Source organism: Meles meles, chromosome 13 (genome assembly GCF_922984935.1).
Source record: "Meles meles chromosome 13, mMelMel3.1 paternal haplotype, whole genome shotgun sequence".
In the NCBI taxonomy this organism is placed as follows: Eukaryota; Metazoa; Chordata; class Mammalia; order Carnivora; family Mustelidae; genus Meles; species Meles meles.
In genome coordinates, this window is record NC_060078.1 from 16,628,953 (window position 1) to 16,655,493 (window position 26,541).

The following is a 26,541-nucleotide window of genomic DNA, read 5'->3' on the forward strand; positions in this document are numbered from 1 at the left end:
GATAAATAATAACATTTTATGTGAACATTTTGTATTAACATTTTACAGCTAGTCTTAAATGCATAAAATAAAGCAGTTATATAATACAGATTTAATTTTTGTAATGTAGCCAGTATGATGTAGGTAGACCTCTATTTCTAAAAAAAAAGAAAATCATAGCACTTGCTCTTTCTTATTTGGTAATGAAGGTCAAAGCAGAACCCAAGGGCTGATGTATTTTCTCAGGTAATCTTACAATTTTAAAAGACCCTAGAAACGATCTAATTTAACTCTCTCATTTTACAAAAGAGGATTCGAAAATCAGAAAGATTAAGTGACTGAATCAAGGTTAAAAAGTTAATTAGGAACTGCAGATAAACTAAAAGGCAAGGCTTCTAAATTCAAAATCTGTCTGCCTCTTCTCTGCACCCCCCCACCCCCCGCAGTTCTACAAGAACAAATTTGGGAAATAAATTGCAGATTTTTGACCTATCTGCTGTGTGTGGGTTTCTGTGGGTGAGTAGAAACATCCCTAGTATAAAACATCTGTAACAAAAGATGGTATCTTACAAGAAATCATGAATTGGTTCAAATCTTGAGCTTAAGGTATGATATCACAATTCATTTTCATTATATCATTCATGAGACTTCATGTATACATATATACGTGTGTGTGTGTGTGTGTGTGTGTGTGTGTACACACACTCACATATATATTTGGGGGGAAGACCAAATTAGAATTTGAATAAAGAAAAGGTTGGGAAGATAGACTTTAAGAGGTTTTCACCTTGCAGAAATATTTCAAAAGATAAAAAGTCCGTTTGTTTCGATATAACAGTAGTACTCAGTAGTAACGAGATAATGTTGCTGAATTGTGGACTGCACAATGTATAATGTAATATACTATCGATGGGTCAACCTATGCTACAGGTATTTATTTGTAACCTACTTCTTTACCTCGCTTCTGAGGTGGAAGTGTGTATATTGTTTTCCCTAGTAGACTTAAAGCAGAAATTGCCTTTCTTTTCCTTTGTCTCCCACCAACACTGTGCTAGAAAAGCTCTATTTACAGGTCAGCCTTCCTGAGTTCTATTTTACTATTTTGGAAGTACATACAAGAAATCTATAGGAGCAAAGGTTTCAGATTTAAGAACAACGTAGGATATCAGAGAAACTTCTCAGGGGACGTTGCAGGGACAGAGTTTTCAGACATAAGATGGATTTAGATTTAACGACAGGATATTCCACACGGGGGGAAAACACATGTGCAAATTCACAGGGCAATAAATAAAAAAAGTGTAAGTTTTGTAGCACTACAGAGAAGGGTATAAATAGGAAAATGGTAAAAGTAGGATCTGAGAGATCATGCAGGGACTCATGCATTATATAGTTATTGATTTAAGTTTCATCTTGACCACTGGGGACTGGCTGATAGACTTCAAACAGGTTAGTGATATGCTCAAATGCCAAGTAATGCCTGTTCTCACAGCACACAATTCTTCATCAAGTCTCTGGGTCTTTGTTTTTATTGGTCCTCTATTTGGATATCCCATTATCATTCCTGTTGAAGTTAACCTGTACTTGTAGTCACCTACAATTATGCGTCTAGTCTTACCCTTGCTTCTCCTCCATATGAATACTCTGAGGCCAGAGATCTCATCCTAATTGTCTTATATTTCCAGGGCTTCCCCAAGAGGGTAAAAATTGTGAGAACTCAGTAATTTTTTGCTAAAATGAGAGTACTCCCGTTTTCTATTATTAATGTTAAATATATAATGTTGCCATTTAAAATAATAAAATTAGTGATAAAAATGATTTTATTTGCGAATGGACTATTTAAACTTGTTTTAGTTAGATAGAACCTTGGAGTCCATGGAAAAAAATTGGGAATCAAAAAATATGCTGTGCCATGCACCAAACATTTTATTGTAATTATATTATATTTGGGGACAGGACTGTCCATCATTCTCTGTCTTTACAAATACCTAATAGCAGTACTTTATTCATATTAAAATTAAATAGATATTAATTTAATTTAATTCAATTCAATTCAATAAGTATAAGAAGACCTACATACACCAGTAGACTAAATACTATATCTGAATGCAATTAGTTTTTAAATCTTTGGTTTTTATCCTTCCTCTTGTACTTATGAGAAACCAACAAACAGAAAATAGATTATAGACTATTGCTCTACTTACTCCCTGAATCTTTACCCACTTAATTAGGATAACAAATACATTAACTGTTAATTCACATATGCCTTATTTTGTTATTTCAATTTATGAATTAATTAATTCATAATTAATTATTATATAATCTTAATTCATAAAGATTTCTGATCTGAAGAAAGAATAAAATGGAAAATTGCCTTTTTTTTTTTTTTAATGTTACAATTTAAGTAGGTTTACATATCACTGTTGATGGCCCGGTCATTTTGTAAAATATATCAAGGTCTGTACTTCCATGCTGATAATTTTCAAATAGCCTCTTCCTTTCAAAGGAAATACTAAAAGCAAAACAACTCTTCAGTTCATTCATCAAGTCAATGTGAAGGCTTAATTTTCTTCCAGAAAACGTAAATGTCATTATCCTATAGGGAACATGACATTATCCCTGCAGGGAGAAAGGGTGTATCCAGATTTTATTCTCTGTAAGTCCCACTTGATATCTGACTGAATATTATAAGGTGATCTTTTAGTGTCCAAACCATTGTCTATAAGGAACACAATGAGGCCAGGTCAACTACATGCTTAGTGTCACTAAAAAGATCTGTGTTCACAATCTGAAGATAGTGTATTCTGAATCTGAAGATAGCATTCTGTTTCCTGGAGTTGAATACGATTTTACTCCAGTGAAATCCTCTTATTGCACTGATTATTGCAGGCAACATCTTTTTTTTTTTTTTTTTTAAGATTTTATTTATTTATTTGACATAGAGAGAAATCACAATTAGGCAGAGCAGTAGGCAGGGAGAGAGGGGGAATCAGGCTTCCTGCTGGGCAGAGAACCCAATGGGGGGGGGGGGGGTGTTTGATCCCAGGACCCTGAGATCAAGACCTGAGCCAAAGGCAGAGGCTTATTAACTCACTGAGCCACCCAGGTGCCCCTGCAGGCAACATCTTATTGAGAAAATCAGTGATACGACTTGCAAATAGGAACTGAATGAGAAGTGGATTATAAAATATCACTGATTAAATTATAAAATAGTTAAGTCATCAGTCATAATATGCAAGTATATATAGATTTTATTGGATCTATAGGGCTATCCTCAATGAAAATAAAAAGTCATGAAATAAACTGATGATTATTAAGGGACCTTAATATTAGTTTAAATGGTAAAAATAAAAGGTGCCTTAATTTTTAAAATTAACATTATTAGTACTGATACTATGCAATTGCAGTATTTTATTTTTTTTTTCTTCTCCAGAATAATCATGACAAAAGATCATGGCTATGGCACAGAGTGGAAGATAAAATCTAGAATCCCATAGTTCTTATTCAGGTGAAGGTTCAGCAACTTGTTTATGAGGTGGGTGGGAGTGTTGGCAAGGGGGCATTTAGCCAAGTCAATTATCATCTTTCAGCCTCAGATTTCTGGCCTGCAAAAACAGAGTAATGCAAAAGCCACAGTATTGTTCAGATTAGAAATTATGGATAGAGAGTAGCTTGCATGATATCTACTGCATGCTAATTAAAGAGCATCAGTTGTCTTTAATTCCTCTTCAGAAAAACCCAGTATGAATAAGGTATTCTTTAAATTCATTCAAACTTTGGCTCTTACTTTAGGTCAGATATATAAAAATATAAAATTTAAAAAATATATATGTTATATAAAATATATATATATAATCAAAATATAAAAATATAGAAGTATTCCACATTTCTTCTCAAGGAACAACTCTTAACTATTTTCTCACATTCAGACATACACATCTATTTGCCTTTTGGGTATATGAACAGTGGCCAAATCCAACTGAATGTGCCCCAAATTCAGCTCATCTCCTTCATCTAAACCATGCACGCCAAGTTGACACCACCACCCTGTCACCTGAGACAAAAAAGTGGGAGACAGTTTTTCTGATCATTCCATCTTTCCACCTTCCCAACACGCCTAGTTCAAGCCCTGGATTTTTTCAGTGGTGGAGTTCTGTCATCTCCTTGCCTCCAGTGGCATCCCTCTCAAATTCATCTCCCACAAGGACGCCAGAAGGATTTTCCAGAAACTAAACTCAGAAACTTGCACTCAACTTCTAATTTAATGTCCCTCACGAATACCCTCTACATACTGGATAATAAGTCCAAACTTCTTAAAAAAAACAAATTATATTTTCCATGAAATAACCTTTAACTCTCCTGCCCCTTCTCAAATTGGTTTATGCACTGGTAACACTGACTAGACTGGTAATTACCCATAAGGATCAAGCTCTTTCAGAGCTCTCAGGCTGTGTAAATAATGTGGCTTACTTTTCTCACTTGGTCAGACTTCACCCATTCTCCAAAATTCATCTGCTTGGGAGGCCTTCTAAGTACTCCCTCATTATAACAAGTGCCCTCTTTGATGCCCCAGAGAGAGGACAAATTAGCTCAATCACACACTACCACACTCAACTGAATTTAATGATTTATAAAGTCCTACTTTCCACTCTTTACTATAATTTTTTGGCCTGCACATGACGGCATTCTGTTTATCTTTGTATTTCCATGACACAATAAGTGATGGTTGTATAATAAATGGTTGGTTGGACGGAACAGAAAATCTTACTATCACAGACACCTTTTTTTCCCCCTGACTTATTAGTGACAAAATTAGAATTGGTGTATACTTATGAAAGAAGATAGAACAATTTCCAGTGTGCCTTGTCATTTTGGGGGCTCTTTAAAATTATTTGAGTTAAAATTATTTGTCTCATTTTCTAATTCATCTGTTTAAGAAACAGAAAAAGAAGATGTTTGTTAAGAACTTAGGAAAACAATAAAAATGGATGACTTTTTAAGCATCTAGAGCATTCCAGGAGTTGCTTGGGCTTCTGTAGACACAAGAGACAACGAAAGCACAGTAATTCTTGCCCTTGTAAACTCAAATTCCAGTGGGGAGGAGGTGAGGCTGACCATCAACTTCATACCCTAACTGAAGGTACATAATAACCTGTCCCAGGACAGTAAGTGCAGGGGATAAAAAGAGGCATTAAGTATGGAAAGGTTGCTGCAGCTGTAAATACTTTGTCTGAAAAGACATGGTAAAGAAAGTGATGGTTGGGTAGGGGCTGGAAGGACTGGAGTCCATGGACAAATGGAAAGAGGAGCCATCCAGGCTGAGGGGGAAGGTCCCATTCGAAGGTTGGAAGGCAGCTGCCAGCCTCAGGGATGAGTGGGGGTGGTGTGAGGGCAGGAGTGGGGAAGCAAGGTGGAGCAGGAGGTGATGTTCTGCAAAGGAGGTGACACTAGGGAGTGTCCTCTGGCTGGTGGCCGTTGGCAATGTGTGCTGGGCTCCCTGGCCCTTTTAATGATTTTGTCTTTTACTTTGGGTCAGATGTGAGACCCCAAGAAGAGCTTGAGTAAAAAGAAAGTGTGTTTCCTGTGTTTCTAGAATCTCTCAGGCCCCTGAACAGAGAAGGGATGGAAGGGGCAATGGCAGAAGTTTCAGAAGAGGTTTCAACAGATGGGACCAGAGAGAAGCTTGATGCAGACCGGGATGTCAGTCACAGGAGCAGGGGATTGTCCATTTCTACGTGTTCTTAAGGTAGAGCTTAGAGGTGCTGCTCAAAGTTGCATCTGAGTTTGAGAGAAAGGAACATACTAAGGATGGATCCAGGGATGTTCAACCAAAGCAGCGGCAAGACCAGCCAGAAGACACCAAGTGACAGGTGCTGCTGAAGGGATGCTGGACTGTTGGGAACTAGCTCCCCTCTGGAGGGACCTGTGGGAGTGGGAAGTGACAGTGGGAGATGAAGTTAGAGGTTAAGCTAGAAGACAAAATGATGGGGAAGGGACCACCATCTGTAGATGGAGGGACAGACAGGATGAGATGCAACAGGAGAACAGGAAGGAAAAGGAGAGACAGTCCACCAATATCCATGAGGAATAAGAACTCCCCCTATGACGGTCCATGATCGAAGACAAGAGAGATGCCAAGTGTGGCATGGGGGTGTGGAGTGTGCTCTGGAGGGTGGCTCAACCGGAAATGACCCCTCTCACTGGCTGTGTTCCAGTCCTCCTGATCAGTTGCTTGGCCCTCATATAGCTTTGGGTAGTGGCTCTCTGAAACTTTCTCTATTACCTCCACAAGGTTCATCTCTTTAAAATTTCTTACTTTTTGGAATCAGTTTTGATAAACTGTATCTTCTGGAAAAATTATCCATTTCACTCATGTTTTCAAATTTTGCATATATTAAAAGCAAAGGCGTCTCTTAGGATTCTTTCCATTTCCCCTGTTTCTGTAGCATTTCCTTCTTAGAGTTTATTATTTTGCTTTCTCCCTTTTTAAAAACAGATTTATTTATTTATCTAAGAGAGAGAGAGAGAGAGAGAGTGCCTGGGTGGAGAGGAGCAAAGGGAGAGGCGGAGAGAGGGTCTCAAACAGATACCCTGCTGAGCACAGAGCCCAACATGGGACTTGATCTCAGGACGCTGAGGTCATGACCTGAATTGAACCAAGAGTCAGAGACTTAATCGACTATACCACCCAGATGCCCCTCTCCCTTTTTTAATTAAATAAAGTGGTAGTTTATCCATTTGATTATATTTTTATTTTTTATCTCCTTTTTCAGAGAACAAAATTTTGATTTATTCACTGGTTTTAGAGATGTTTACCCCAGATTCATACTTGCTATTAAAATGGTTAATTCTTTCTTGCCTTTTTTTGTGGTTTTTCTTTCTTTGATGAGGTATCAGAACAGCTGCATGGCATCTTCATAAGAATTTCTCAAAAAGAGAAAAATAGACTAATTTCACTAAAGAGGAACAAACATAATCTAGCATTTTAATTCAAGAATAAAAAAGCACAGCCTAGTGGGATTCATAGTAAGAATGCAAAATAGATTAATTTAGGAATTGTATCAAGATCAATCATATGATTAGCTCAAGAATGAAAGTCATTACTGTCTTCATAGATGATGGGTATATATTTTCTTATTTTAGAAAGCCAATAAAATGGGAATAAACACTTTCTCAACATAATTTTAAAAAAATTAAAACCATAAACCAGTATAATGGGAAAATCTGGGAGACATTCTTACTTGAGTTAAAAACAAGTCAAGCAGGGATGCTTGGGTGGTTCAGTCAGATAAGAGATTGACTCTTGGTTTTGACTTAGGTTGTGATCTCAGGGTTGTGGGATCTAGCTCCATATCAGGCTCCATACTCAGCAGGGAATCTGCTTGAGATTCTCCTTCTCCCTCCATCTCTACCCTACCCTACTACTCTTTCTCATTCAAATAAATAAATAAATAAATAAATAAAATCTTAAAAAAAAAAAGACAAGTACTTTTATTGAAACAATTAGCCAATGAACTTAAAGGAAAGAAAGTGGAAAGAAGGATATAAAATTTTCTCTATTTATAAAATACATTCCTGGATGACACTGAAGAACTGATAGGAAAACTTTTACAAAAATATAAAAGAATTAAATAAGAAAGTGGGTTAAAATTAATAAAAAGAGATTAATAGATTTCACATATATAAATATTAACCAGAGAGATGAATAAAGAGAAAAGAGTCTATGTACAATAATAGCAAAAGATATGGGAACAGACCAACATAGAAATGCACAGGACTCTTATAAAGAAAATATTAAAAAAATAAAAATTCCTATCCCGTCCATGTTGCTACAAAAGTTTTGTTAGCAACATGGACGGGACTGGAAGAGATTATGCTGAGTGAAATAAGTCAAGCAGAGAGAGTCAAGTATCATATGGTTTCACTTATTTGTGGAGCATAACAAATAACATGGAGAGCATGGGGAGATGGAGAGGAGAAGGGAGTTGAGGGAAATTGGAAGGGAAGGCAAACCATGAGAGACTATGGACTCTAAAAAACAACCTGAGGGTTTTGAAGGGGCAGGGGATGGGAGGTTGGGGGAACCAGGTGGTGGGCATTAGGGAGGGCACGTATTGCATGGAGCGCTGGGTGTGATGCAAAAACAATGAATACTGTTACGCTGAAAAGAAATTAAAAAAAAAATGGGTATCTGAAAAAAAAATTAAAAAAAATAAAAATTCCTATAGGACACACAAGAAAGTATGAGCAAATAGAAAGTTCTTGGATAGAAAGATTCAACATCAGACACATATAATTTAATCATAAGTAATTAATTTATGAATTTAAAGTGTTCCTAATAAAAATATGGTTAGTAAATCCACAGAACTAGTTTATTTGTAGTAAAAAAATTAACATAAAGAGCAACCAAGACACTTTTAGAGAAAAGCATCATTGGTGTAAGTTAGCACCACCATATTATGAAGCACCGTTTAAAACATTAAAAATTAAAATTGTGAAAATAATTCATGAAAAGTGGGGTGAACAAATGGCATAGAAGAGAGAGTTTTTAATCAAACTCAAATAAATGAGAAAATACATGATTATAATTAATGTAAGGTCTCAAATCAGTGAGATAAAGATGGACTATCTAGCATATTGTGTGGCAAAAATTACAGAGTAGCACAAAAAAAATTATTGCTGATTGATACCTCCTCCTGCATCCTAGGATAAATCTCAAAAGCAACAAAGATTTAAACACACAGCATGAACCTATAAAATCATTAACAGTAAATATAAGATAATTATAGCCTGGGCTTGACATATCAGTCAAAAGATGGGTAAGAGGCTATGAACACAGACTTTACAGGAAAAGTAACAGAATTGGCTCAAAAGCATAGGAAACAAACTTACTCATTAGCAAATGAATAAAAAAATAGATTTTTTTAAAACCTATTCAGATTGGCAAAAATCCACATGTTTGATATGACACACAGCTGGGGAGACTAGAATTACCCACTCTCAGACTTGACAGTTGGAACTGTAAATTGTTATGAACCCTGTGGAATATAATTTGGCAGTTATCGCTGAAACTTACAACTGCATATGCCTTTTGGTAAATGAGAATTTACTGTATTGACATATTTGCACATATCCAAAAGGATGCTTGTTCGGTGTTATTTATTTATTCCTTCATTGTCAGTAAAAGAGCAACCGGAATTTGAAAGTCCATCGACAGTGGGTTTCTTACACAGTATAACACATGTATGAAAGAATATTATGTAGCTGGGAAGAGAGTTTTGAAGAAATAATTCAGTATTCATGTTGGAAGAACCCCAGGGTGTGTTGTAAGGGGACAAACCCAACTGGTGCAGGAATTCATTTGTATTTTCTTTAAATGCATACTGAAAATTGGGAAACAAGCAGGAAATTAATAAAAAAGGTAGCTCGGGTGGGACACTAAATAAACACAGTTGTAATAGCTAGAAGTCTTTTGTTTTCTACTCTCCCACACCCTCCATGTAGCCATATATTTGAACGTGTGTACACGGGATACCTATAGATATATTTTATAGGTAAATTATCAATTCTATTATAAATCTTATGGATAGAATAGTTAGAGAATGTATATATTTGTATACATGTGTGAATGCACATATACTTTGTATATACAAAGAGAGGATATATATATGTGTACTTATGTATACATTTGAATTACCTGGACATTGGGAGGTGGCTTCAAACACAAGATATTTCAGGCCGCTGCTATGTCTGTAACCTCTCACTGTCAACAACCTTGCTTTTCACCAATCAGTTGGCTACCTGCTTCTGCTATCTCCCATTCTCCCCCTAAGTACAGAGATCTGTATCCCTCACATCTGTGAAATTAGAGTTGCTTATTTTGTGGTTTAATCTTTATTGTCCTTTCCTTACAACTTAAACCAAGAAAGAACGTACAGTTCCTTAGAATCTGGCCCCTAGAATTTTTCTGGTCTAATTTAGACGTGTACAGAATAAAAGAACATTTGCTGCACTTCCTCAGTGTGCAGGGCATGGTTAACTGGGAGCGCGGAGAAGCTGCTGTGACTGCATGCTGCCTTACCTTCTTTCCGCAGGAGGCGCATTATCCGCGGCCTGGACCGTGAGGGCATAGGTGCGCCCCACTGTCAGCACCACCCCTGGGGCGATGGTGATGAGCCCTGTGGTGTGGTTGATGACGAAGTCTCCCTGAGCGCCCACCAGGATTTCGTACGTGATCTCCCCGTTGGACCCTTCGTCTGCGTCCACCGCTGTGAGCTGGAACAGAAAACCATATCGTCAGTCCTCCTGGGGCTCAGCTTTCTACCCCAGTGTCCCTGCTTTCAAAGACAAAATAGAAGTGAAGAAAGATCTCTGCACATTCGCTCTTTTCTTGAAGCATGGTTACAGGTGATCTGATTCAGAAGAAATCCCAGCAGGAAGGATTTTTTTTTTTTTTCCTTTTCTTATAAAAGTGATAAAATTTTGGTTCTTGAAGACTGTCTTTATTTTAATTTACTAAAGGAAAGAAGAGGAAAGCTCTAACAGCAAATTGAATATCACTATGGGAAAGTTAATTTTTTCCCCTCTACCTTACCCTTCTGTTGTGGACAGATAAACACTTATTACTGCCTACCGAGACTGGAGAAAATTTAGTGGGTGAACTCTGTCTTTATTACTGTCATCCTTCCTTCTGCTCTTGTCTTTGACATCCATAATGTTTTCCTTTGGTCTCTCAGAGAGTCTCTTGTCCTTGTATCCTTTTAATTTCTGCTTAGCTTTAGGAAAAAAGATCTTTATGATCTTGTTCACACTGACTTATAAAAGACGGAAAGGGTCTAGGGTTTTGCCTTTCCAAAATCAAACAAATGCATCTCCAGTCGTAGGATATCTTACTAAAAACTTAGACTGTGAAGCATAAGAAATACATATACATATTTTTTTTTTTTTTGAGAAAAGGGAACGAATTCAGAGGCCCTTGATAATACCACATGAACATTCTTAAGGCTAATTTGCCGGTCTTTATAGTCCTTTTGAAGCAACTTGTATCCAATAGCTAAAACTATATTTGGGTCATTATATGTAAAAGCAGAATGAACATTTTTAATTCAATAAAGCAAAATTAAGGTAAGAATGATTTAATGAGTTAAATAAAGTTCCTTAACTGGCTGATAAATATAAATTTATCCCTGGGAGAAGTAGATACTAGTGGGAAATCTTATAATATGCATTTTGCAGACATTCACAGAATTTTCTTTTTTTTAAAGATTTCATTTATTTATTTATTTGAGAGAGATTGACAGAGAGAGAGGGAAAGCAGGAACACATAAGCGGGGGGGGGGGGGGGGGGGGGAGGAGGGAGGCAAGGAGACTCCCTGCTGAGCAGGGAACCTGATGCAGAACTCAAACCCAGGATCCTGGGATCATGACCTGAGCCAAAGGCAGACACAATCTACTGAGCCACCCACGTGCCCTCATACATTCACAGAATTTTCTTTTTTCCTCATTCCAAAAGTGATAGATGCAGATAAGAAAGGTGGCCTCATGTAAGTTTACACATAAGGGGAAAACAATTAAAAATTTCCTGTTGAATAACTAAAATATACACATTTAATAAGTAAACCTACATAAAAAAGTTTTCTTATTTACTAATTACTAACATTTTCATATGTATTTCTAACCCCTAAATTTCACTTCTATAAAGTAACTGTTCTTTATCATTCACAGATGCGATTGGGTGGCCCCTGGATACTGTTGGCACACCTTCTTAGATCAAATGCAAGTATGCACATTTACTTTGTAACTTGAATTCAATTTCAAGAGCGCCATGTTAATTAATGGCCATTCAGATGCTCATGCTCACCATCCTGAGAAAATGTAAACAAAGTGCCTTACACACACCATCACCCTTAAGGGGATATACTGCGCACACTGTTTCTATGTTTAGCATCAATTGCATTCAGAATAATAATGTGCAGAGAAATAGTAGCTACAAAAATAATTGAGAGGAAAGAAGGAAATTTGAGAGATTGGCATTCAGTTAGCTGGGATTAGGTATTCGCAGGTCGACAGATGTGGTTGCCAGAAGGAAATGCATTTCATAAAATGATTCTGGGACTTATAGGAGGATGACAGAATGGTCCTAAAGGCAAAGGAGAAGGAAACTATTTGCAGAAACACAACCCATGAATGATGTCTATTTATGGAGAACAAGTCAAGACAGAGCAACCCAATTCTCTTTTGCATGTGAGTAAAATTAGAAAATTGAGAGCGGGGGTAGCAGAGGAGATATCAATTTTGATTATAGTAAATCACTTAACATAATGTCTCAGGAAATCTTAATTAAAATTTAGCTCAAATTGGATTCAATATTAACATTCTTCCTGGGACTTAAATTGGCTAAAGGAATTTAATGATAAATGGCAATGCATCAAGTTGAGAACTGTTGGGGAGCATGCTTTGGGGATGTAGGTATTATGGCTGGCCTTATTTAACATTTTCCTGAATGATATTGGAAGGGAGGATAAGCCGGATAATAATTAAATTGAGGAAGGCACCCATCTGGGATGTTCTATAAATACCAGAGAGCACCGCAAAGCACAGGTGAGAAAAACAGTCCCTGGTCTGCACAGGCAGCCAACTGCAGATGACTAATATACTCAGGAATACCACTAGCTCCACAGAAACCAACAGCAGGTAAAGAGTTTAACAAATAAGTCAAAAATCAGTTCCTTGCTTATGTGATTTTATTTTCCCTAACCAAGTTTAAAAATTATTTCTGTTATGATTATCAGCAAGTGGTCTTAGTTGGCTCACTTGTGTAACTCTTGTGGAAAGGATACTGAATTTTCCAGACTTCTTCTAAACTCAGATTTACATATATTCACATGTCATCAATCCAGAGCTTACTTTGCAAATTGAACTTCATTTTAAAAAGACCTAAACATGAGTATTCATGACATTACTTTGTACTAAATATCACCAAACTTATACATGTGGCTCTATTTTTTTGTCTGCCTGGTTTGAATAGTTAGCATGAATAATAAAGAGATTGAGAAAGATAGTGTAAGAAATATATATATATATTTTAAACTTTATTAATTAGAAAATTGCTTTGTTTAAATAAGAACCACTTTATTATAGGGAAATATATATACTTGTTATCTATCTGTGTATACTTTTTTTATCACTTTAAGCAGCTAATCGTGATTTCTAAATAAGGGTATCTTTTCTTCGGAATGTGCCATTGAAGGAGGAATATTATTAATAATAAGGAAATCTATACTGACGTGATGTGGCAAGCACTACTGAAAATGAACATAAGCAACAATGAGAGACCTCTGGTCGGCGTCTGGGTGGCTCATTTAAGGTTAAGAATCTGCCTTCAGTTCTGGTCACGATCCCAGGGTCCTGGGATCGAACGTCACATCAGGCTCCTTGCACAGAGGAAGGCTGCTTCTCCCTCTCCCTCTGCTGCTCCCCAGCTTGTGCTTTCTTTCTCTCTGTCAAATAAAATCTCAAAAAAAAAAAAAAAAAAAAAAAGTTCTCTGGTCTAGGTCATACTCAAGCTGGGAGTGAAAGATGGGCGGCAGATCCAAGACTATGGATTACACACAGTTAATGGAGAAGGGAAGGGCATGTGCAAGGACCCTGAGGACAGGAGAATGGAAAAGGCTCTTGGGGATGCAGAATGTGACAGTCTGGACAGACTAGTACAGGAAATCAAGCGACAAGCAGAGACATCATGAAGGGCTTCCATGGCTATGACAACGCCTTTGAGGCTCAGCATGCAACAACTGAATGCTGAATTTATTGGTATTTGGTATTTTTATGGTTAGTAGTCTCTGCACTCTTTTTTTCTCCTTTTGTTTTTGAGCAGGAAATGCTAGAGAGAGTGCCATAATTTTAGCTAAGAAGGTTTCAGAAAATAGCAGTGAATTCATTTAACAGTTCTTATTTATAATAAAATTACAATAGAGCTGTGCTTGTCTCTAAAAAATGGATTGAAACATTTCACACCTGACTTAGATAGCAAAATATATTTGAAGAAAGGGAAGTTTTGGTCCACAGTGTAAACCTCAATCGAATAATGGAGAATGAGCCTCACTGCTTCCAATGCCACACACAGGTGACCAGCTAGACCACAGCCTTTCACTACATCATGATACAAAGTGTTTTGTTCTAGAAACCTCAGCATCTGAATATTTATTTCAATCGCTTTCTATTATGAAGGAGATCATTTATTAACAGGTGTTTCTTGTATTCTAAGTTCACCTAGAGGGTAGAAAGGGCCAACAACCCGCTGTGTTTATGATTCCTCAGGAAGAATCACTGAGAAGACACTCGGCACTTTCCAGGACTTTTCAAGAATAGTGTCTGAGGCTTGCTTATTTTGATTTTTAGCTAAGGCAGGAAAGCCTACATTGTGCTTTCAGACATTCACTTCTATTTCCTGGTATGTCATGCCAACTCCTTTCATTTTGTATTTTGCCTTTCATGTAGTTTTTTTTTTTCTTTCTTTTTTTTTTTTTTTCTGTTTCTTTCTCTGAAAAAGAAGCACGGTTCTTGAAGCCTTGTGCAGTAACTTGCAGGACTACTTTTTTGCTGAATGATTTTACAATTCTCTTTATTTTTTAAAATTTTTTTAAAGATTTTATTTATTTATTTGACAGACAGATCACAAGTAGGCAGAGAGGCAGAGAGAGAGAGAGACAGGAGGAAGCAGGCTCCCTGCTGAGCAGAGAGCCTGATGCGGGGCTCGATCCCAGGACCCTGGGATCATGACCTGAGCCAAAGGCAGAGGCTTAACCCACTGAGCTACCCAGGCGCCCCTTGCAATTCTCTTTAGACAGTACTTCCTTTGATATTTTAATTCAACAGAACGAAGATTCAGTCCTAACATACCTGTTGCCCTATAATTTTTATTAGACAGAGAGAGGATGCTTAATATGAAACTTAGAGTCTTTTAAATGAACACATTCACATAATAGTGATATAAAGATATGGAATTTTCCTTTGATAAAAATAAACTATATAATCCATGACTTATAATTGATTCATGAAAATATTCACTTAAATTATTTCAATAAAAAGAAAAAAATATTCCTGTTAATACAGTGCCTTTATTTTATTCATTGGTTTCCTTTCAATTTGTCATAGGAATCCCTATTTTCACAATTCTTTCCCTTCCTTTATATTATACATGTGGCCTCATCTCTACTCCTGACTGAAACCACACTTTGAAAGTGGCAAAGAGGGGCATCAAGGAGGTAAGACTTTTGGTTCTGGTGGTGTGCGGAAGCTAGATAATTCTCTTCCCAACAAGTAAAAATCTAAGCAAATTGTGGGGCACCTGGATGACTCTGTCAGTTGAGGAATGGACTTTTTTTTTTTTTTTTTAAGATTTTATTTATTTATTTTGACAGAGAGAGATCACAAGTAGACAGAGAGGCAGGCAGAGAGAGAGAGAGAGAGGGAAGCAGGCTTCCTGCTGAGCAGAGAGCCCGATGCGGGACTCGATCCCAGGACCCTGAGATCATGACCTGAGCCAAAGGCAGCGGCTTAACCCACTGAGCCACCCAGACACCCGAGGACTGGACTTTTGATTACAGCTCAGGGTAAGATTATTGGGGTCCCTGAGATCCAGCCCCATGTCATTAACTCTGCACTCAGCGTGGTGTCTGTTTGAGATTCTCTCTCCCTCTCTCTCTGCCCCTCCCCCAGTGCATGCGCTCTCTCTCCCTCTCTCAAATAAATAAATTTAATTTAAAAAATCTAAGTAAAATGTTGAAAAACACCATTTAGGGCTCCGAGAATCTGCTGAAGTGGACAAGTTGAGAGAAATTATTCATTAAAAACTGTTGTTGCGGGAGGATAAGAAAAGCAGGAGTCAGTGGCCTTCTGATGTGGATGTTACTTAGCCCCCTCCCAGTACACTGGACACACGTTAGAACAGGAGGGCTGGCCATGACAGCAGGAGGCTTGCTTTAAGAGAGGACAGGGTGAGTTTGGTGAGGCATTAATAAAGGAATCAAGCACAATGGGAACTGAATGAGGAACCATCTTGGCTCAGCCAATACGAGTTGTAAAGTTGTGATCTCAGTTGCTGTAAGCCAACAAGCCAGAAATTCACCAGAAAAAGAAACAGGCCCGGAAGAAGGGCTGGGTAGGCTCTCTGCACATCTCTGAAACCACTCGCATGCATAGAGGAGACCTAGAGAATGTCCATGCTGACAGGAAATCCTGGGCCCTGCCTGAACTTCTGGGGCTCACCCCAACCTGTGTTCAGGTCAACCGGCAAAGGCAGCAAGAAGGCTTATGGGCTTAGGTGTTTGTGCAAATCACTGGATGACATGAAGCCACACAGAAATGAAGAATCACAGCAAAAATCATGCAAAGACATTAGGAACCACACACTTAAGAGAAATAGGTTCAGTGAATACAGTCTAGGTATGTTATTTAAAAAAAAAAAAAAAGTCCTTAGAGTCAATATCAAAATCCAGAGGTACTATAGTATAGCATTAAAACAAACAGATAATTTTAAAATATAATTTTATAATTTTTAATATAATTAAAAAATAAATATAGAGACTGTCAAAGAAAAAAAATCCTGATACTTGCTAATCTGGAAAGGAAAGTATTGTTTAGGGCCTTTGTGATAGGAGTCAGGACTAACATAATAGGGAGGAGAGGGGGGCTCAATTCAGCTCCAAGTGCAGTAAAGGCAGCGGAGGATTTATAGCCAATGAGGACAGTGGATGGAAAATTATTAGATGGAAAACATCAAGAGTGGGGGGCTTGTTAAACCAACTTAACAGGATTTTCACAGAAGGCAGGCTAGGGTGATCAGCTATCAGGGTAGGTGATGAACAATTTTCAGTCAAATTGCTGAAAGACAAATAATACGTTGAAAGCAGCAAAAATGCTCATTTCATAAAAGGAAATGATGTAACATTCACAGCTGACTTCTTATTACAAGCAACAGAGGCCAGTAGAAATAGGAATTACATATTCTGAAGTACTGGGATATAAATGACCACCTATTGACCAGGGATAATATATCTGGTGAAACAGTCCTTCAAACTGAATGTGAAGACAGCCAATCACTTTACATAATGCATCATATTATGTAAAGGACAGAGCCACATGATGATCTCATTAAACACAGAAAAAGCAGTTGATAAAACTAATGTCTATTTATGGGGGGGGGGGGGGAGATTCAACAAACTAGAAATAGAGGGAAACTTCTTTAACCTGAAAAACCACCTACAGAGCCACCAACAGCTAGCATTATACTTAACAGTGAGGACTGAGTGCCTTTCCATCAGATCAAGAACAGGAAAAGGATGCTCTCAGCACTTCTAGTTTACATTGTAGTGGATTTTCAATATAGTGCAACAAAGTACATGAAAGAGCAACAACAACAAAAGGCATCGGGTTGGTAAGATGAAGTAAAAGTGTACTTACTTGAAGAAGATACGATTTTCTACGTAGAAAATCCTAAGTAGTCTTTGAGAAACTATAAAAACTAGCTAGTGATTGCCAAGGTGAAACAAAATTTGTTGTATATTCCTATATTAGTGGTGAAGAATCCAAAAATAAAAATATTTCCATCCACAGCTTAAAAAATGACAAAATAACTAGGAATAAATTTAGCAAAATTGGGGCAAAATATACAAACCAAAACGTACAGCATTGTTGAGATAAATCTAAAAGCATGTTGGAAAGACAGTCCATGTTCATGGATTGAACGGTGCAATACTGTTAAAATGGAAATTCTCCACAATTTATGTGATTTGTAAACTCAATATATCTTCTACCAAGATCCGTATCAAGCTCTTTTAGTAGAATTTGTCAAGTTAATCCTAAAATTTATATGGAAATATAAGAGACCTAGAATAGCCACAGCAATTTGAGAAGAGAAAAATAATTTTACAAGACTTACACTATCTGATTTCAAAATATACAATCGATCTACAGTAATCAAGACAATGCAGTTTTGGCATAAAGTAAACTATACATGAAAGGAACAGAAGTCCAAAAATAACCTCTTCCATTTATGGCTAACTGACTTTCAACAAAGATACCAAGGTAATTCAATGGGGAAAATAGAATTTCTACAATAAAAACTGCTAAGACAGTTACATATTTCTGTGCAAAAAGTAAAAAAATAAAAATAGAAATTAGTTGAGACCTTTATCTTATAACATTTAAAGTGGATCACCCATACAATGTAAAAGCTAAAACTATGAGTCTTGTAATAGATAATACAAGAGAACATCTTCATGAACTTAGGTTGGTAAAAGGTTCTTAAATATGACATCAAAAGCATTATACACAGAAAGAAAAAAATGATAAATTGAACTTTATCAAAATTCAAAGGTTTGCTCTCCCAAAACCACTATTAAGAATATGATAAACAAAACACAGATTATGAGAAAATAACTGCTAATCATATGACTGACAATGGGCTTGCATTTACAATTTACAAAGAGGAATTATAAGTCAATACTAAGAAGACAGATACTACAAATACAAAAAACAAGCAGAAGATTTGAATAGACCTTTTATCAAAGATGGAAAGATTGCTAACAAGCACATGAGAAGATCTCAAAATCACTAGTCTTTGGGGAAATGCCCGCTAAAATCACAATGAAATATGGAGATATACTTGCTATAATGGGCTTGATAAAGAAACTGACAAGAGCACTCATCAGGGATGGTGTGGACAAGTAAAGCCTACAGACATGTTAGAAAGGAGTTTGGCAGTTTCTTGAAAAGGTTAAGTACACACCTCTCATATGACTCAGCAGTTCTACTCCTGGGTGTCTACGGATACACCCAATAAAATACACAGTATCTGTCCATACAAAGGCATACAGAGAATCCCTAGCTACATTATTAATGTTCTCCAGCACTGGAAATAGTTCAAATGTCTATCAGTGAACAGATAAACAAAACATGCTGTTTTTATAAAATGAATACTATTGAGTAAGTCAAAGAAACATATAGGACTGAGTCACGCTACTGCTCAGATGGTTAAACACAGTTGTGCTACTTCTGCTGCTAAATACAGTAGTCCTGAGTCATGCTGAGTGAAAGGAGCCAGGCCAAAAGAAAAGGCAACATGTTGTACATTTCCAAATTTTCAAAAATTTTTAGAAAAGGCCCATTTTAGCGACAAAAAGCAGAACTAGTTTCCTAGAGGAAAGGTTCCTAGTTCCATAAGGAACCGTTCTGGGTGAGGATGATGTTTGGACCTAGATTGTGGTAATTGTTACAAAACTGTTACTAAAATAATCCCAGAAATGTGCACGACGATGAATGTGTATTAGGACATGTAAATTACACTCAGTAATGCTCTCAGGAATGACAAAGAAAATTTCAGCCACATATAGGATCTTTATCCATTTTGCTTTTCTTTTTTTTTTTTTTTTTTTTTTCAAAGATTTTATTTATTTGACAGAGAGAGATCACAAGTAGGGAGAGAGGCAGGCAGAGAGAGAGAGAGAGAGGAGGAAGCAGGCTCCCTGCCAAGCAGAGAGCCCGATGCGGGGCTCGATCCCAGGACCCTGGGATCATGACCTGAGCGAAAGGCAGAGGCTTTAACCCACTGAGCCACCCAGGCGCCCCACCATTTTGCTTTTCTACTGCATTGACGGGATACCATTCAGGTTGACTAGCACCCCTGTCATTGTTCACTCATTGTTTTGTGATTTAATCCATTTTTCTCTTTCCTTTCTCCCTTCCAATACACATTCCAAACTTTAGGTCTTCGCTGTATCTTATAAACAAGTTTTCTATCTCTCTTTTAAATCTTTATGTCCTGCTCTCTTCTCAAGTAATTGACTATCAACTCCGTGCTACTCCATGACACCTTTTTAAACATACTCCTTCAGGGATGTCTGGGTAGCTCAGTCAGTTCAGTGCCTTGCTTTTGGCTTGGGTCATGATCCCAGGGTCCTGGGATCAAGGCCAACATTGGGGTCCCTGCTCTATGCGGAGTCTGCTTCTCCCTCTTCTGCCCCTCCACTTGTGTATGCACGCATGCTCTCTCTCTCTCTCTCTCTCTCTCGATAAAAATCTAAAAAAAAAAAAAAAAGTACAAAGACTAAACAAAACAAAACCATTAAACCTACCCCCTTTCCCTAGGAATGGACAGAAGGGAAAGTTCTGGAAACTAAGGAAGCACACCAGCCTTATGGAAGAAAAGTGGAGTACAATCAGTAAATCTCACTTTTTTTTTTTTGAGATTTTATTTATTTGTCAGAGAAAGAGAGAACAAGTAGGCAGAGTGGCAGGCAGAAGAAGAGGGAGAAGCAGGCTCCCCACTGAGCAAGGACTCCCCCGCTCCCACCACAGGGTGGGGCTCGATCCCTGGACCTTGGGATCATGACCTGAGCTGAAGGCAGATGGTTAACCAACTGAGCCACCCAGGTGCCCCAGAAAAATCCCACTTTGGAAGCATGAGTCTATGTTAAGAAAAGTCATAAAAGGGAAATAAGGTGGAAATGTGGAATATAGAATAGGAATAAGATTTCAAGGAAGGATATCTTCTTTGAGAACACCTTGTGAGGGAAAATTTCAGAACAAGAGTATAACCCTGTCAATTGCTCCTCTCAGATGTGATATTGAATCATGGCTAAAGCTAGAGGAGGCCACTATCTTTGGCTTTTGCAAGAAGCCAAGGTATACAGCTAACCTGGGATCGCTTGGAAATGTAGTTCTCCCTTGTAACTTTGGGTAGGTTTGGACAGATTAGGGGTGAATACTATGTTGCCTCCTGAGAGACAAATGCCCGTTGCATTAAAATGATGCCCAAAATCTTGTGTCACTGAAAATTTATACATAGGGGATGGCATATGGTTTTGATGTTAAAGCAGATGAAACCCAGAGTTGCCTGAAAGATAAGTCTCTGATGCCTACTTGGGTAATGGAAAATGTATGATATATGAGAACAACCTGATTTTGTTGGGAAAGCTGACATAATAACATGGCATTATTAATTGAAGTGTGTTGTGTTAAACATTCAATCTCTTGGCCTCAGCTGTGTAATATAATAAAGGATTTTTGGATCACTTATATAGTTGATAAAAATGAAGCTTGAGTGGATATTGATCTCTTGGATAGAAAGATTATTTGGGAAGGCAACCTAAAACTCACCAGTCAGGTAATAACCATGGGGACAGATTTGTTGGAGGAAGAATTTAATTTACATTTGAAAAACTTACATACACTGTTGAATGTCACTATCAGCACTTATAAAAAGGTGTAAGTAATAGAAGATGAAGGAAAGAAATAATCTTTAAAATATTAAAGAAACATCAGATAACTTACTTAGGAAAAGGTATGGCTGGAAATGTATTTTGCAGAGGAAATGCCAATTCCTTACCGGGTAAAAGATATTCTGGTGTTTACCAGTGTTTTGGTAAGTCTTCTTTTATGCACTACGTACTACAGAAGTTGCTATAACAAAACTTTCAGGAAAATGCCTCCGATGTATGTATCAAGGGAATTATATATCCCAAGTGTAGATGATTTAGGAGGTATTAGAAGTTGTATTTAGAGGTCATAAGACTTCCACTGTATTATTGCCATAAAAGTTATGTTGTTGTCTATCCTGCGTCCTCCCTTGAAGCTAAATAAACTTGGTCCTACAAGAGGCCTATTGGTTCTCAGGGTTGACAGTCAGTCTGAACCTAAGACCACTTCTGCTGATCAAGCAAATTGGGCAATGCGTAAATTAGTCACATCCACATTATGCTCTCTAAAGCCTTAATGGGAGCTGGTGATGCTTTGAAGCTAAAAAAGCTTACAGGACTAATGGTCACCCCTCTTCTGTTCAGCATGTCCTAGATTAATCCAAGATGGCAGCCACCTCAGTAGAGTAGGTGTTTAGTAAAGGGACCTTTCTGGTGTATAATTCATTAACAATACACTAATAATTATTTTTCTATGGACCCAAGTATTGTTACTGGAGATGGAGCTCTCATTTAAGGCATTCCTCTGCCTGATGAAAAGCTCAAGAATAAAACAGCGACAATATTGCCCGAGAATTTGGAGAGCTAGTTCCTTTTCTGTGGCAACTTCATAATCCTCTTATAGGGCTTCATTGAGTCTCATTACTCAGACTCTGAGATTGTAACCTGGAACCCTGAATGCTTTCAAGCTGCTATGCTCTCTCACACTCAGCTTCTACCCTCACTGACCAGGAAAGAGTTCCTCAAAGTTGGCATCCAGCAAATGCCATATCAGACCTTAACTCACAACTGAAAGACTTAGTCTTAAATACGTCTTCAAGAAATCTTACATTGTCTACAATGCTCAATCTGAATTACTGTGGTATGTGGGATTTGGCTGTACACGTCCACCTCCAGTAACCTTGCCTGCCTGAGTACTAATCATCCTGCTAGGTTCGTGGAGTTCTGACCAGCAATGAAACCTTCCCGGCTATTCAAGCCCTACCAGACCATTCTCCCCTCCCCACTCACATTTAATGAACTCTCATTGTATTCTTAGTCTGTTTCATGTAATTTAAAAAAATCAAGAATGGTTTGTGATATTTTCTGATTACTTCACTGTGAATAAGGGTCATCTCTTACTATATATCTTACCATATATATATATATATATATATATTTCTCAAGGGTTAGCACTGTATTTTCTTCAACATGTTTTTCAGGCCTCTAGTTTAGCATCATGTACATTAAAATCTATACACATCAAATTATAATTTGTCTAAGAATATATATATATACAACATATGTTTGTAATATGCATGTATATTAGGGCTTTCTAGTTGGTGTTTTCACTTGTTTTGTTTGCCAAACTGAATGAGCAAGTTTACTAGGCTTCCAAGAAATCCCTACTGCTCTATTTGGAATAGTGGCTTTTTTCTAAGATTCCCTGTCTGTGAAACATCTCAATATGCAAGCATTTTTCTTTTACTCAAATGACTACGCTTTGACATTTTAACAAAATTTACTACAAAAGGGAGTTGAAAGGGAAACAGGTTTTTTTGTTTTGTTTTGTCTTTTCCTGAAACAACAGCTGAAAAAAGGCAAACAAACTTTGGTGATACACAGAAAAGAAAAAATAAATAAAATACAATACACATTTTTGTTTCTTCTAGTTTCTAAATTTCAAGCCAATTATCTAGTAAACTGGCAATATCTAGAACTGTAATGATGAGAAAGAATATTGTCAAAATTAAAAACGTACCACATAAATGATATTAAAAGCAATCATACACAATTAAAAACTTTACAAAAATGCAAGCATTTAAGCATCCATTATTAAAACTGACCATCGACAGCTTTAACTGTGGCCACCCAAAACATGCTACATAAACATGAAAGCAAACAAACGAAACATCTTTTACAAATACATTTTCTTTGAAAAGCTGGGTTTCTAAGTATATCAGGAAAGGGGGATGGCGATCGAAAAATAATATAAAAGCCAAATGCGAGAACTAATTTTTAGCTATGCAAGTTCAAAATGCAGATGTCTGTGATCACTGTATTGATATCATTAATATTTTCTCCAAGTTTATCAAATGGGAAAACTTACTCTACCCAAGATCACTCTTAACGTCTTAAGAGCAATTGAGATGTTAAAAAATTTTGTAGTGTTTAACCGGATGATACAAGCCATATTTATCATCATGAAAAAAGCAAAAATATTGCGTGCCTCTCTTCCCCACAACACTAGTGATTACCGAAGGTCAGAAATTAAATGTTAGTAGTTCCTTTATTCCTTATGATTGGCACAGTCCTAGGCACTTCTCCCAACACAGTGAATGACTTTCAAATACGTGTGTTAATTATTCACTTTTGCTTCTCCAAAAAGTGCAAGTGCTTTCTCATGACATGTTTGCAGTCAGACTGTTCAGCGTCTCAAGAGACTTTGCTGGAGAGAGTCTTCTGGATAATCAAGCTAGGAAGTACGATATCCTAGGGACACTAATCCCCCTGCAGTTTAGCTAATTAATGCTTAAATCACTTCAACCTGAAATATGGGTAATTTCCCAACATTCGTACCTAAGTTAAAGAACACTTCTTTCACATGAACCCATTAGTTCCTTTACCCACTTGTTCATTAAACGAAAAATTATAGGTTTACTATGGACCAGGTGCCCTGCCTGAGGTTGTATACAAACAGCAGTGGAACAAGAGACAAAAAGGAGACACTGACAAAGTCTCATCATGGGAGCTTGCTTGAGCTTATTACCTAAGAGGAGAAATGGATCATAAAATTATAATAAATTTAGAAATATGCTATGAAGGAAGAATCAGGCTGCTCTGGGATAACAAAGGGAGTATAATGTAGGAAAGGAGTCCAGGAAGGCTTTTTTGAGGAGGTGACATGTGAATTGAGATCTTAGTGAGGAAAAGCATGTGAATAGAAGTGAACGCATTAAAAGAGCCAGAGAAAGGTGGTTGGCAAGACAGAAACTGGAGAGTCATCAGCAGACTGGTCATGCAGGATAGTGACTGGCTTTATTTTGACAGCTGCGGAAAATCCCTAAAGGTGTCAGCACCACAACTCCTATTCACAGGAGTCCTGTGGGGGGCTGCGTGGAGACACCAGGGAGAGGAGATACACCAGGCGGCCCACAGGAGGGTGCTGGAAGGTCCCAGCAAGAGCTGATAGCAGCTTGTGGAGGAGGATAGTGGAGGGAAGAGGCTGGAGTAGGTACATTTGGTTGTTGGCTAAGGGGAAATCAGTAGGACTTGGTAACTGATGGAGAGGAAGGAGGAAGTTAGACTGTGCCAGGACTACCTCTGATTTCCAGCCTGCAAGTATGGGGAAGGTGGTGCTTTCTCACAAGTGGGGGAGTGCCCTCCACGTGTACAGAATTCAGATGGTATCCATGCAATTTTAGGTATTTGTTTTCATTCTCATGCAAGTGGGTTTGGGTAAGAAATTGTATGGTCTTCGGTAAAATTAAATTGTTTCAAACATCAAAAATAAATTGTATATAGATGTGAAAATATGCTTACAATTCTGCATGGTTTGCCCACCAAATCGTTATCTGAGATTTGCTGAAATACTAAACTCCACCAAGACTTTAACATAAACAGAACCCTCCCTCAAACTTGAGTCATGATATCACAAGCCCAAACACACTCACATACACATATACCACAGAGAACACTCATTATTTTACATAAAATAAATTGTCAGAAGGCATTAAAACACCACATGGGTTTATCCTGATTCTGTTTATAATGCTGGAAATCATAAAAAAAGAATTTCAGTATATCCTTTTATACATTGTGTTTATGTGTCCTCCTCAGCGTATAATACACATGACACATAAGGATATACACAAATAAGGTGGTAAAGGCATTAATAGTCATAAGTGTTTTATATAATCCATGAGAATAGTTCAATAATACTAATAACAATGTAACATTTATATACAGTGGATTTGCAAAGTGCACATATGTTGGTAGCTTATAGAACTAATACTCATAACTAATAATTAATAATAATACTAATAGCCTTTGTGAAGCTGGTACTATATTTATCACCTTTCTAAAGAGTAAAAAACCTGAATACAGAGGACTGAGCTATTTGTCCAGAGTCACATAAGGGTACAAAGGGGCAGAAGGAGATGCAGCTCGTCCAGGTCCAGAGTCTGTCATTTATAACTTGGATTCAGTATCACCTCTGTCACTTACAAACTTGGTGATTTGGGACCGATCATTTTATCAGCGTGTTCACTCAAATTCTTTATCAAATGAGCCTGGGAACAAGAAACCTTTTCAAAGTCATTTCCAGCTGTACTGTTCAGGGCCTGTGACTCAGCCTGGCTAAGAGAAATGTGCCAGTGTCGAATGTCTTCTGCCTGAAGAGCAGGAAAGGCACGGCCTCCCTGAGGCTGTGGAGTTAGGAGAGGGCTGGGGTTGGGGGGGTGGGCAACACTTTATCTATGACGGAGGGAATTCCAAACAGAATTCATTTCTAGAATGAGAGATTTTGTACACTGACTGAGAGAGCATGGTGGGAATCAATTCCATGGCTATTTGGTGAAGCCCTACCACGAGGAAGGGATTGTGCTGAGCACTGGTGGTTAGGTATCATTAAGAGTCCCTGTCCTGGAGGAATTTTCAGGTCAGCAGGTAGGCAGACACATGTGAGCTAAATGCCATGCAGGACACGGTAAATTGCGTGCCAGGTAGATGCTGCTAGCTGGACGTGTGGAGGATGGTGCACGGAACCATTAATTCAGACTTGCTAGAAAAAATAAAGGCTTTACTTGAAAGTCACATCTGAGCTGTGTGTTAAAAAATGAAAAAAAAAAAAAAAAAAAGGACATCATTTGGATCAAACCTTGACGCTTGAGAGAGATGTCGATAGACTCAGAATGGGAAGGGAGAGTCCATGCTGGAGTCAAACAGAAAGAACAAAATAGAACTATCTCTAGGATCTCAAAGTCGATTACTTGGGGGATGTAGCAGGAGCTGAGACAGAAGAACGTGAGACATTACAGGGATGTTCTTGAAGGCACGTGTGAAGATTGGGCTCTTCCTCAGGTAGGGAAGACCTGTCCTGATTCTTGTG

General features: G+C 37.7%; 1 protein-coding gene across 1 annotated transcript in view; it reads right to left on the reverse strand.

Annotated features, from left to right (window-relative positions):
- The window catches only part of PCDH15 (protocadherin related 15), a 567,896-nt gene that overhangs the window by 335,967 nt on the left and 205,388 nt on the right, over positions 1-26,541 (reverse strand). The window contains exon 11 of the mRNA XM_046026577.1: positions 10,058-10,251. Coding sequence (XP_045882533.1) covers positions 10,058-10,251 — 194 coding nt within the window. The remainder of the gene's footprint in view (positions 1-10,057; positions 10,252-26,541) is intronic.